At 47.5% G+C, this 12,333-nt stretch overlaps 1 protein-coding gene across 5 annotated transcripts in view; it reads right to left on the minus strand.

Annotated features, from left to right (window-relative positions):
* Syk (spleen associated tyrosine kinase) overlaps positions 1–12,333 on the minus strand; it is a 63,505-nt gene that overhangs the window by 23,090 nt on the left and 28,082 nt on the right. For 4 of the 5 annotated variants that reach the window (XM_048800286.1, XM_015503945.2, XM_048800287.1 and 1 more), the window contains 4 exons: positions 6,689–6,827; positions 4,312–4,393; positions 3,870–3,901; positions 2,389–2,457 (listed from right to left, as the gene is read on the minus strand). In XM_048800286.1, the coding sequence (XP_048656243.1) occupies positions 2,389–2,457; positions 3,870–3,901; positions 4,312–4,393; positions 6,689–6,827 (322 nt within the window). The remainder of the gene's footprint in view (positions 1–2,388; positions 2,458–3,869; positions 3,902–4,311; positions 4,394–6,688; positions 6,828–12,333) is intronic. The other variant, XM_048800288.1, reaches the window with a different exon arrangement.

Here is a 12,333-nt window from a genome sequence, read left to right on the forward strand (position 1 = left end):
CACCTCATCAGTTAATTTATGTTAAGAAGATTATCCTGGGTGAGCCTGACACATCAGTTGAGGGTCCCTAGGAAGAGAATTTCGGTTTCCCAAGAAAGAGAAAGGGTAGCATAGAGAGACTGACTGATTCTGCCAGGAGAAAACAGCTTTGGACATACCTCTGAGGTTCCAACCTGCTTCTGACCTTCCTTTCCTAATAACCTGCCCCATGGACATTGGACTTGCTAAGCCTGCCCCCATGATTTTGTAAGGTAAGCCCATGAAATACATCTGTGTGTACACTGATATATGTATGAGTGTGTATGGATATGCATATTACTACACATTACTATACGTGTGGAGCCGTGTACGCAATACACATGTGTGTTATATATGACACATATACATGTGCATTCATGTATAGAGCTATGTAGTTAGTGTGTGTACATACCATATATGCATACAGATAGGTATATGTGTGCACATATATGCGTGTGTGGATATGTGTGTACATGCATGTCACATATGTGCTCTGTGTGTGTACATATATCTCCTATTGGTCATGCTTCCCTGGTTGAGCCATCTGCTTGTAGGCCACAGAATCAAGGTAAACACGGGCTGCTGTGGTCAAGGTTCATGGTGAAAGTGTTCCTCTCCGGGACTGTGCACAGCTGGGGGCTGTGAGGTAGCACCTAGGCCTTAGGCCAGGATAAGTGGAATGATGAACGAAAGGGGGCGGGGCTTGGGGAGGTGGACCACGCCCCTTCCCCTGGCCATCCGGCAGACCTTGTGTCGGGGAGGTGGCCAAGGACGTGAGGGGACCTGGGCCTGGAGCTGGGGGAAGGCAGCCTGTCCCGGGCAGGGCCTGCCCTGGGCTCTATGAAGCCCTGGACACGTGATGTCCCACTGATGACTACTGCACTTTGTGAGCGTGGCTGCCAACAGGATGGCGGTCACTGACTTCAACTGGATGCAACATCCTAACTTTGAAAAGGAGACTCAAGCCTGAAGAGCACCCTGCCTCAGGCAGGTCTTGAAGCTCCTATGCTTAGGAGGCACCTCGTTGCCTGTTTCCCACTGGACACGACTCCTGCTGGACCGTAGCCATCTTGGCCACCCAGCAGGGCCTCTCCACACCAGGGGAGGGCCACCCACGGTGGGCGGACAGGGGCAGAGCTGTGCAGGGTTCTGCCCGCCAACACCAAGGCAGGCCTAGTATTCCCCCCAGGGGTGTGAGGGGCCGTTCCTCTCAAATACTTCTCTGTTCTGTGGTCAGCAAGATCAAGGGCATCTGAGTATGGCTGTCAACTTGGAAAATTACTATTGAATAGGATTTCAGTGTGCTTATGCTTTTTATTTGTGTCGATTTTAATAAGTAGCTTAATCAATCTACTCCATGAGTTTAATATCCAATTATATGCCGAAATGTTTGGGATAGTGCTGATGAGTATAAAAATGGCAAGAATGAACTTTACCCCCACTGAAGACAAAAGTCGATAGGAAGAAAGAGCAGTCCATGCCATACACACACACACACACACATATATGGCCCTGTGAATTGTGCATATGTGTTAATCCAGAGTTCAAGTTCAATTGTGCATATGTGTTAATCCAGAGTTCATGCACATATGTATGATTCATTATAAATAAAATCATTAAAAATGACTTCCCTCGTCAAAAATCCAGTCACACGGCCAAACACACAAATCAATTCGATGTCAACTGCCCCAAAAAGAAAAATAGTTTTTTCTAGCCCTCCTATTCCATCTCTTTTCTGTTATATTTAAAGTTCTGTATTGGAACTGTGACAACATAGAAAGAGCTGAGTGAATACTAGATAATGAGTTAATATGCATCACAATTCTAATTCATCAACTAAGGTTCAAGTCTAATGAATTAGGATAATGGACTCTAATTCTGCGCTGGAACCTCATAGCAGCCATGAAGTGGATGGGGACACCCTCTGCATACAACCTGCGGTCTTTATATGCAGTGCACCTACCAAACCTGTTCCCAACACAGTGGAACTGACAGTCGATCACATAACACCGCCCCGCGTGATTCTGGCAAGTCAAAAGTTGGCCGTCTTTGAAAAGCTCTTCTGATAGGAATATTGGCTACCACTGATCATTCTCACTGCAATGACTTTGAAGATGCACTCGAGCAGCGTCAGCAGGCGGACATGGATGGACTTTATAATGAAGCAACCGAGGACCCACACGGAAAGCACAGTGCACATGGGGTGTGGGCGAGCTGCGGGTGCAAACGAGGGCTGCACACGGCAAAGCACCGAAGCACAGCGACACGGGCAGTGGACAGGGAGGGCGGGCTGAGCGCCGGCTGAGCCAGGCCAGCCCTACCGCGGCTCAGGGTCAGCAAGCAGGGGGCAGGGGGGTCACGGTTTAGCACCTTTCTGCCGTCCCGCTTTGGTAAGTAGTATGATTTGATTCTTGAGATTATTCCACCCGCTGACCAACTCTAGAAACCATAATGGCAAAGAGGAACAGGAAATTTAGTGTCAGAAAACAAATTCAGGACCCATACATGACATCCTACCTGAACCTGCTGCTGTAACGGAGCCGGCTGAGTCCCTCCCTACCCTGTGGGTGAGATTGACTCTTGGCCATTTGAAATGCTTCCCGTAGAGGTCACTGCCCGGGCAGAAGGAGCTAGAAAAATATTAGGGAAATCTTTTCCACCTCTGAGCAGCCTCCTTGGTTTCAACAAGGACTCAGGTCCCAAGTGGCAATCGCCCCTGGCAGAACATACATATAGACGTGGCTTTCTATGGATCTGGCTTTTGGAGGTGAGGGGTGGGGTATCAGGTACAAAGTGAGGTACGGAAGGCCCACTTGCCTGGTGGCATTAGAGGGCATGGAAAGTCCACACTGATGTCCCCCAAAGGAATGAGAAAATTAGTTCCTGCCTTGAATATAAGTCAGCTCCTAGCAGTCTAGAAGGAGAAGAAAGGCAGGGTTTCCCTTCAGAGGCATCAGGCACATACTGGGCAAACTCTAATGGAGAGGAACAGTAGCCTCCTCCTCACCTCCTAGGGACATGAGCCAGGACGCGAGCTCTGGGCAAGGCTCACAGTCCCCTCCTTCTCCAGGAACTTCTTTTGAAATCTCACCAATCATCCACCTCCCAGTTCTCCTTCCTCTAAGCTTTTGTTGAACCAGTTTACTCGGAAAGATCTCACTCCCTGATAACAATTTATCAGTTGGGAGACATCTTATCTACCTGCCAAGTCACCCTGCTCAACATGTGGCCCTGTGGATTACACATATGGCCCTGTGAATTGTGCATATGTGTTAATCCAGAGTTCAAGGCTGAACTTGAATGAAATGTTCCCATTTCTCAAATCTGACAGAGGGCCTATTTCTGATTTGACATGGGGGTTTCTTCCTTATTTTAGATACTTTTAGAAAATAGGGAGAATTTAGCTGGGTGTGTGCTATATGCCTAGAATCCCAGCAGCTTGGGGAGGCTGAGGCAAGAGAATCACAAGTTCAAAACCAGCCTCAGGAATTTAGTGAGGCCCTAAGCAACTTAGCAAGACCCTGTTCCAAAATACAAAATAATTTTGAAAAGGGTTAGGATTATGGTTCAGTGGCTAAGTGTCCTGGGTTCCATCCCTGGTACCAAAATAAATAAATAATAAATACATAGGGAGAATTTAACCCAAACAAGAACTTAGGAAAACTTGTCTAGCCTAGCATTGATAATAGGTTGGTTGCACCCAAAACTCACTAGAAATCCCAGTTCATCAAGGGGTACGTTCTGAAGTACAATCAAAACAATGAACACTACTCTTATTAGCTAAACTCTGCTTTGCATTTGTGCTAATAAACATTTGCTTCGCTGCCAGAGGTATGTCTAGTGACACTTACCACAGGATGAGCAATTGGTCCTTGTTGATGAGCTGCAAAAGTAACACCTCCTGGTTAGAAAGAGTATGGAAGGTTTCCTCTGTGTACATACCCCCCCCCGAACCCCCGCCGTTATCCCCTCCTCCACCCCACACCAATCAATGTGTCTGTACCACACTGATTCTTGAGAAGACTACAGACCTCTGCACCCATTTCTTTTTATCCTCTTTCACTAGCTTTTACACTTATGCAACTAAAATGAATGAATTTTTTTTTTAAGTTAAAGGGACTGGCTGTCTTTTAAATCCATGGTTTTTAAAATTGGAGTACTCTGACGGCACATCTAATCACTCAGTAAGAACCAGGCCTCATCCAATAGGAGCCTAGAATGAACCAAATCTGAAACATGGTTGATTATGACCAATATCTGAAAGTCAGATATCCCTGGGTCCGGGGAACTCACCCATCTGTGCGCCAATTTTTTGACATGGAACTGTAAGAACTCTTAACAAACCATCTGGCTTGTAAGAATAATGTTCCACCAGCTGAAAGAGAGTAAAGGGAGAAAGTGTGGTAAATACCAGGGCAAGAAATGGAAAAACAGGGACAGAGAAACACTGACCACCTGTCAGACTTACAAGAACTCAGAAGACACTTAAATCTCTACAGGTGTCTAGGGAGGTGGGCACCCAACCAGGGATGTCCTCAAACCTTCTGTGTAAATGGCCAGATAGTGATATTTTAGGCTTTGGGGGACCCCTTACCACCAGTATCACCAAGTTCTTTATTTCTAAAACAATCCTTTAAAAACATTAAAAAAAAAAAAAATTCTGACTTCAGGGCCTGCACAGAAACAGGCCATGGAACAGATTTGGTCTAGAGGTTTGCAGACCCCTGAGCTAAAGTAAATAATGTGAAAATAGAACAGGGTCGTAATTACTGACTCTCAGACAAATAATCCTGGGGTCTTGGGGTTGGAGTAGGGCACACAGGTACTTTCCAATGCTATCAAGGAAAAACCAAAGTAATCATGGGTCATAAAAAATGGAAGATATACCTGGCTAGAAAATATACACTGAGAAGTACTCAGTGCGGGCAGAACGTTCAGATATACCCAATGAAAATAGCAAAGTGTCTTAGAAAGGAACATTCCAACAATTATCAATGTTGAGCTGCATCTCACAGCTCCTAGAACTCTAGAGTGAGACACAACCTTTGAAACTGTGAGTGAAAAACCACACAAGTAAAACTGTCATTGAGAAGTTGAATAAATGGCTATATATAAGTGACAGGCCTGGGATCTAAGTATTAGACTAGCAGAAAAGACTCCTGATGCCTTTATTTATTTATATTTAGTTGTGTTTTTCTTTTTGCAATCCTGGAGATGGTACTGGGCCTCATGCACGCTAGGGAAGTGCTTTAGCCCGGACCTAGAGCCCCAGCCCCTCCAGGTGCCTTTAAATGATTCTTGCAGGAGGCAAAAGACCATGATGGGAAATGAATGTATCAGAAGGCAACATTCTGTATTAACCTCCCTCATGTGCTTGGAGCTCCGGGTACAGGTAAGATTAATACTCTTTCAAATCAATACCATTAAAATAAAGCAAAGCCTGTGCTCAGAGTGAGACACAGGCTGATGAGCCCCATTATCAAAAGCCAATGTCCATGTTATGAGTGACATGTGTGCCTAATTATAATAACTACTACTCAAAAAAGGAGTATCTTTTTTTCTGATTATAGCATTAAGAATGAAATCACATCCGGGGAAGTAACTCTAAAGGAAATGAGGATCTGTGGTCTCAGTTTTTAAAAACGGCAGGGTTTTGGGTTGAGTGCTTTCCTGGATACTGATTGACTACGTGTGGGTTCCTGGCTGGGCCTGGGTGGGGACTTTTGAACTCGCCACAAGTATGTCCCTCACCCACAAAAGTTCAAGGTGGTTTTTCTGTGGGCAGAGACAGCTGGCTGTCTCTGTCTGTCTCTGTCTGTCACTAGGGATGGCAGATGCCCTGTGAACATGGTGCACAAAGGACCATCACTGTCAGGTCCTCCCTGTCAGCGAAAGTAGGTGTGATCTAAAGTGGAGAGCAATGTGTGGTTCCCTGCAGATGTGTGAAAAGCAGGGCCGAACACTTTCAGGTGTTCCTGAATGCGCAGGTAACTCCCCATCGTGAGTAGAACAGGGCCAAGAAGAAACCATTTCTAAACCAGGGCTGCAACATTCCTAGACAAGTGGCATCCTGGAGCCCAGGAATGCAGACTTAACTTCACCGGGTGTCTTAGCTGCTCAAGAGAGAGAGAGACTCTATCTGCAGTGCCGATGGCACCTGAATTCACTATCTACTCCTGCATCTCACAGCTCCTAGAACAATCTGAGTCCCGGCCCCTTTGCCTGGCTCCCTGCCCATCTGCATCTTTATTTTGTGTCTATTTGTCTGAAAGACTATTCTGGGTTCTAGTTAGAATATCTTAGAAGGAAGCATTTTCCAATTCCCCAAAGTCAGGCTTCCTGTTCAACTCAGAGCCCAGGCCTGAATGCACATCTGCTATGGGCACTGAGAGCTAAATGACCCTGGGCAAGGGACAGAACCTTCTGGACCTTTGTTTACCTGGCACAATGGTCCTTATGCCCTTGCTTCTCAAACATGCAAGTCCCCTGGAGATCAGGAAGCAGGCTCTGATAGGTAGGCAGGGACCCCTGTGTGCATTCCTAACATGCTCCAGGGGGTCTGCTGGTCTGGGGGCCACACTGTGGGTGGACAGCAGCCTGTCCCCTCTTATTCCTTAGAGCCCCAAGGGCCCTGTGCTCCAGCCATGAGGAGGGAGAGGACGATGTGTACCTGCCAGAGTGTGTCGAACTTCTTTCCATCAGGGATGGAGAGCTTCCCTGTCTTGTCCTTGTCGATGCGATAGTGAAGCACCTTCCCTTCGTGCAGCAGGCACAGGGCGTAGGAGCCATTATTGTCTCGGGCCCTGATCCTGGAAGAGAAGACACTGGGTCATCCCCACTCCAGCCAGACCTGAGACAGGAGCCCAGGAAGCAGAGCTCGGGCCAGAGACCTGGCCAGCAGATGCTCTCGGGGAACTTTCAGCTGGTGACACAGCCTGTGGGCTGTCCCAAACCTCAAGGGCCCAGGAAGCTTCAACTTCTAGCTCAAGAATGCTCTGCAAGATGAGGCTGGTGGGTTCAGGGTCACGGCTCAGGTCTAGCAGGGCCCCAGCAGCCCTGGAGGGTAAGCCTAAGGCTCAGAGGACAGCAAACATGGCTCAGGGTGACTAGCACATGGGACCTTGCAGGGTTCTGAGGGTCTGTGGAGCGGGGCTCATCTCCTTCTGGACCAGGGTCTTGGTTTGGATCAACCATAGATGGCAAGACCCACAGCCTTGCCAGGGGTGCAGGTGGGAGAGGTCTGGTGGGGAGGGGTGCAGAGTGGGCACTCTAATCAGGAATTTTCTGGGGCACAAATATAGGGATGTAAAGCTTCCGATCCTCGGGGCCTTCTTTACTCCTTCCCCTCTCCCTGATGCAGGGGCAGGGCTGGGATTCAAAATGGTCAAATAGCTGAGTCAGGTGAAGTCCTTCAGTGAAGAACGTGCCATCCACTGGGGAGTGAGCGGCCGGCAGCACCAGGGCTGCTATCTGTGGTGCTGATGGTCCCTGAGAATCCATTGTCATTGTCATCATGGGTAACCTTCAGTGCCACCTGGGGCCTGAGACTTGGGATCTGATGACAAACAGATGAGGACACCCTCTCATGCACCATGAGAGTCTTCTGAGCATCTCGGGTACCACCAGACGCAGCCCTACTGTCCCTGTTCAGGCCCTCCAGATCATGAGGTCTGATCAAGCGTGAGTCACAAAGTCCCAGGAAGCTTCTCCAGCCCCTGCATTTGCTCAAATGAGGAAGCAGAGGTCAGAAAGCCTGAAGCAACATGCCCAAGGGGACAGGCTCAGGGAAGAGCTCAACTGTGGCCCAGCTGCCGGGGAGAACGTCTGTGAACCGGGGAATTTCGGCTGCCTCTTCTGGGTTGCCAGAGGTCACGGCCACGGTCACCATGAGAGTGAGATAAGCTCTGGAACGGGACGTGGCCACACTTCCCTTTCTCCCACCACATACTCTCATCTCCAAAATCAAGCCCAGGACTCGAAAACCGAACCCTGACGTTGGGGGTTGGGACTTTAAAAATGAATTTCTTCTCAAGTGGGGCTTAGCCAGGCACAGTGGCCGGTTGTGTTCCTCTATGCCCCACTGCTCAGGGCAGCAGGCCAGGGGGAAGATACACACCCAGACCCTTCCTGGCTCTGGTTTGTGGTTCTACTGAAACCTCCCCCTCTGTGAAAACAGCCCAAACCAATAGAAACACCAGCATCTCAAGATGTGAATTCCTGTTTCATGGTCATGGGTCACTTAAAGCCATAGTGGGCTACTGGTAAACGAACCCTCCCCCCACCCCCCAAAAAAGCACACAGTGAAACACAGTTTTAGATGGAAGGAAAACTGAGTCTTCTCTATAGGGAAGCTAGTTTATAATGTGGGGTGATTTATGCTTGCTTTGTTTATCTTATAAACATTAGTGGCTCACAGAATTGTGTGGATGTATAAATAATATAAATACCAAATCATTAAGCATTATGCATATACGTAAAAAAGTTGGTCTTGGGAGAAGGATGACCAGAGGTCACATCAAAATTCTTCTTGATTTAGCTGGGCGTGGTGGAGCCCGCCTGCAATCCCAGCGGCTCAGGAGGCTGAGGCAGGAAGATGGCTTGAGCCCAGGAGTTCAAAGGCCAGCCTGTGCAACACACTGAGACCCTGCTTCTTTAAACAACAAACCCCAAAATTAGACACAGGAGATCACAGACTGCCCAGAGTGAGCATGCAATCAACCTCATAAGAAATCTGGCAGATGTAAATTAAGGCCACCACAGAAATACCACGAGACTGTTCCTCCCGGCAAAACCCCCAAAGACCGATAACTTCTGATATTGTTAAAAAATGGGGGGGCAGCAGGAGCCCTCACATTCTGCTGGTGGAGCACGCACTAGGTCAACCACTTTGGAAAACTCTTTGGGCTGTCCCGCAATTCACACCTTCAAGGATCAACAATTCTATCTCCAGGTATTAAAAAAAAACTTGTGTATGGTGCACCTGAGAAAGTGTTCTGGATCAGGCTCGGTGGCCCACGCCTGGAATCCTAGTAATTTGGGAGGCTGAGGCAGGAGAATCACAAGTTCAAGTCAGCCTCAGCAATTCTCAAAATAAAAAAGTCAAAAGGGCTGGAGATGTGGCTTCGTGATAAAGCGCCCCTGGGTTCAGTCCCCAGTACGGCAAAAAAAAAAAAAAGTTGGGCCAGAATGTTGATAACAGCTTTGTCTGGGCTCATCGACACCTGTATGCAATCTGGATTTTCATTAACCATAAAGTGAACAAATTGTATAAGCAATCTATTCATACAATATACTAAAGCAATAAAATGACAAGTGGCAGCTATATGAAGCATCTGTACGTCTCACAGACAGAAAACTTACTCCAAGAACATGAAGTGCCCCCAAAGCAAACTGATTTATACAGAAATGGACGCCTGGGCAGTAAAAATAAAAACAAAACCAAAAACAACCAAAATCTCCAGTAAGTGGTCCCTCCCAAGAGGATTGTGTGGAGGGAGAGGGTCGATCTTCTGGAACTCGGGCTGGATTTCATTTCTTGACCTGGGTGGTGTTGACTTGATACCTACTCACTAAGCTGCCCCTCTGTAGAGTCTGACACTCTCAGGTGTTTTGTGTCTCACTATAAAACCAGCATAAAAAGAGCCCTGGATCAAAGCGGAAACAGAGACCCCTCTTGCTTTTGAACACGGGTTTTCTGCAAGACCCCCACTTTCTCAAGCTCCCCAAGGGAACGGGTCCTGCAGATTCCTACTCTCTACCTGGCAGCCCTTGCCTGTTCCCCGAGACAGGTAGCTGGCAGGTGTGGCAGCTGCTGAGGACACACAGCCCGAGCAGTGTCCCGGGCAGCTGGCAGGAAGTGAGCACCGAGAAGGGAACCCACAAGCCCAGCATCTGGAGCTGGTGGAGACCAGAAGGCTTCGGCGACATTAATGGGCCAGCAACCGGGAGCCGGCTGCTGGCTGCAGGCAGGTCCTGGGCTGGACTACACTGAATTTAAAATATGAGACAAATGGCTTTGGAACCTGCCTCCTGGCTCCTCTTCTGGGCCACCTCCTGTTCCTGAGCAAACCCCCTTGGCAGGTGGTGTGGGCAGCACCAGGATTATTGAAAGAGCCAACACAGTCCTTGTGTTCCTATCAGGTTCAACAGGCCTCGGGCTGTTCACCAAAACCTTGGACTGTTTATTTGGAAATTTTTTCCCAAAGATTCCCTTAGAAGAAGCTAACAGGTCCGTAGTTTGCCTTTAGAAAGCTTGGGGGTTTCAGGGCTTGATCTCAAGGTTATGCTGAGAAGTTGTGCTTACAGACCCTAGGCCAGTCCTTGTCCTCCTGTGGTATGGCTCCCCTCCTAGGGGGGACAGGCTCAGACCTGGGCTGGGAGGCCTTGTACCTGTGCCATGCAGAGGCGAGACAGGAGACTATTGTTCCCAGGCTGGGCACAGCCTGGAAGTGCTGACCCTCTTCTTCACCCTCTTGTGCCCTCCTGGGTGAAAGAAATGCATGCTAGTGACGCTGGGCACTGAGGGCCAGCTGAGGACCTGGGAAGTGGGGGGACGCTTGCTCCAGGCAGCCTCTCTGAGGCTGCTAGGATAATGACAGAACTGAGCAGCCAGGCACATCCCCGCCCACAAATGTTCCTGTTCTCCCTTGACATTTTCGTCCCTCTCACGGCAGAGTAGAGTGTCACTGGGCAAGACATCATTCCAGAGGGGAAGAAGGGCACCTGGCATTGGCTGTGTAGGCAGGAGGGACATTCACTGTGGCTGAGAGGCAGAGGGTGGGCAGTTCTCACTCAGAGGCATTGACCTGAAAGTGACTTCTCCAGAAAGCAGGGCTCGGGGGAGAGGGAGGAGGGAATGTGAGAGCCATGACATCCTGAAGAGTATCATGCCACTCAAAAGAGATGACAAGGCTATTGATCCCCCAAAAGGCACAATAAACAAGTATAAATAAAATAAAAAGGCAACTTCTAGGAACTTTGGCTTTGTGCCATCGCAGTGTTGAGGCACAGCATGCACAGGCCATACAACACTGAAAATAAGATCAGTCCAGAATGCAATCCACATCGGGGACCATGCCAAGTTGCTTTTAGCACTTCTGCCTTTTAAAACATTTTATCACAAGCACCTCTCTGTTCGAGTTTATGAGGGTGGAGTAAGTTCATGCTTCCTCTCTTTCAGCGTCATTGAAACTTTGATCAGCACCATTGAGCTGATGCCGGCCTCGCCCTCAACGGGCCTTTGAACATTAATTTACCTTCAGACAGGCTGTGATGCTCTTCTGCTGACCTATGACTGCAAAGCCACACACATCATATAAAATGGCCCACTTTGATCAATCACGGCCACAGATGAGAGCACTGATTGAACTTAGTTTTTATCATGGCATCGGAGGCTCACAACAGTCAAACAGTCCCATCCATAATGAACAAGGAGAAGGTTTCTGTAAAATGCATACCTCACTTTCAAAAAACAGAACAAAAATTGAGTTGAAATGTGAGAAGGGAAAAAGTGCGTATCAAATAAGAGCAAAACAGTGGGTTTGGTCTAAGGGCAAACACTAATACTGGCGTTGTAGTGGGCAGGGGGTGACCTCTTAATCCAGCAACCAGGCAGGCACTGGATGTGAGAGTCCACATGAACAGGGCAAAACCTCTTCAACTCTGGAGGAAAGCAATCCCAATATAGGACACCCAGGACTCCCACGGATGAATAGCAATCGAATTATGAGCGCAGAAATGATCATCCAAAACACAAGGGAACACAAGTTATGAGAAAAGGGCCATAGATTACAAAGAGAGAGGAAGAGACCGAGATTAATCTCCCCACCCTGTTACTTTCAGCATTTGAAAAAATCAGATATGGAATATAAACTATGTATGAAATGTTTAGAGAAATAAAAGATGGGATAATAAAAATTACTAACCAGCGTGATTCTCTCAAAAATTCCCAGAAACATTTGAAAAACTACAACTGCTAGAAATTTTAAAAAATATAATTGATAAGGAAAAAAAATCAATGAATGAGTATAACAGCAGATTAAAAAGAGACCAAGCAAAAATTAGTGAATTGGAAAACAAATTCAGTGACATTACCCAGTGGAGCATATAGAGAAAAGTGATGGAGAATAAGAAAGAATTATGAAGGATAAATTTAGAAGGTCTAACATATGTTTAATAGGAGCCTATGAAGCAAAAAATGGTAAGCATGAAAGAAGGCAATTTATTTGGAAAAAAAATAGCTAAGAGTTCTTTAGAACTGATGAGAGAAAAGATTTGCAGCCGTAGAAAGGCCAGATGCATGAGAACCACTGGCTC

Source organism: Marmota marmota, unplaced genomic scaffold (genome assembly GCF_001458135.2).
Source record: "Marmota marmota marmota unplaced genomic scaffold, marMar, whole genome shotgun sequence".
Lineage (NCBI taxonomy): Eukaryota > Metazoa > Chordata > Mammalia > Rodentia > Sciuridae > Marmota > Marmota marmota.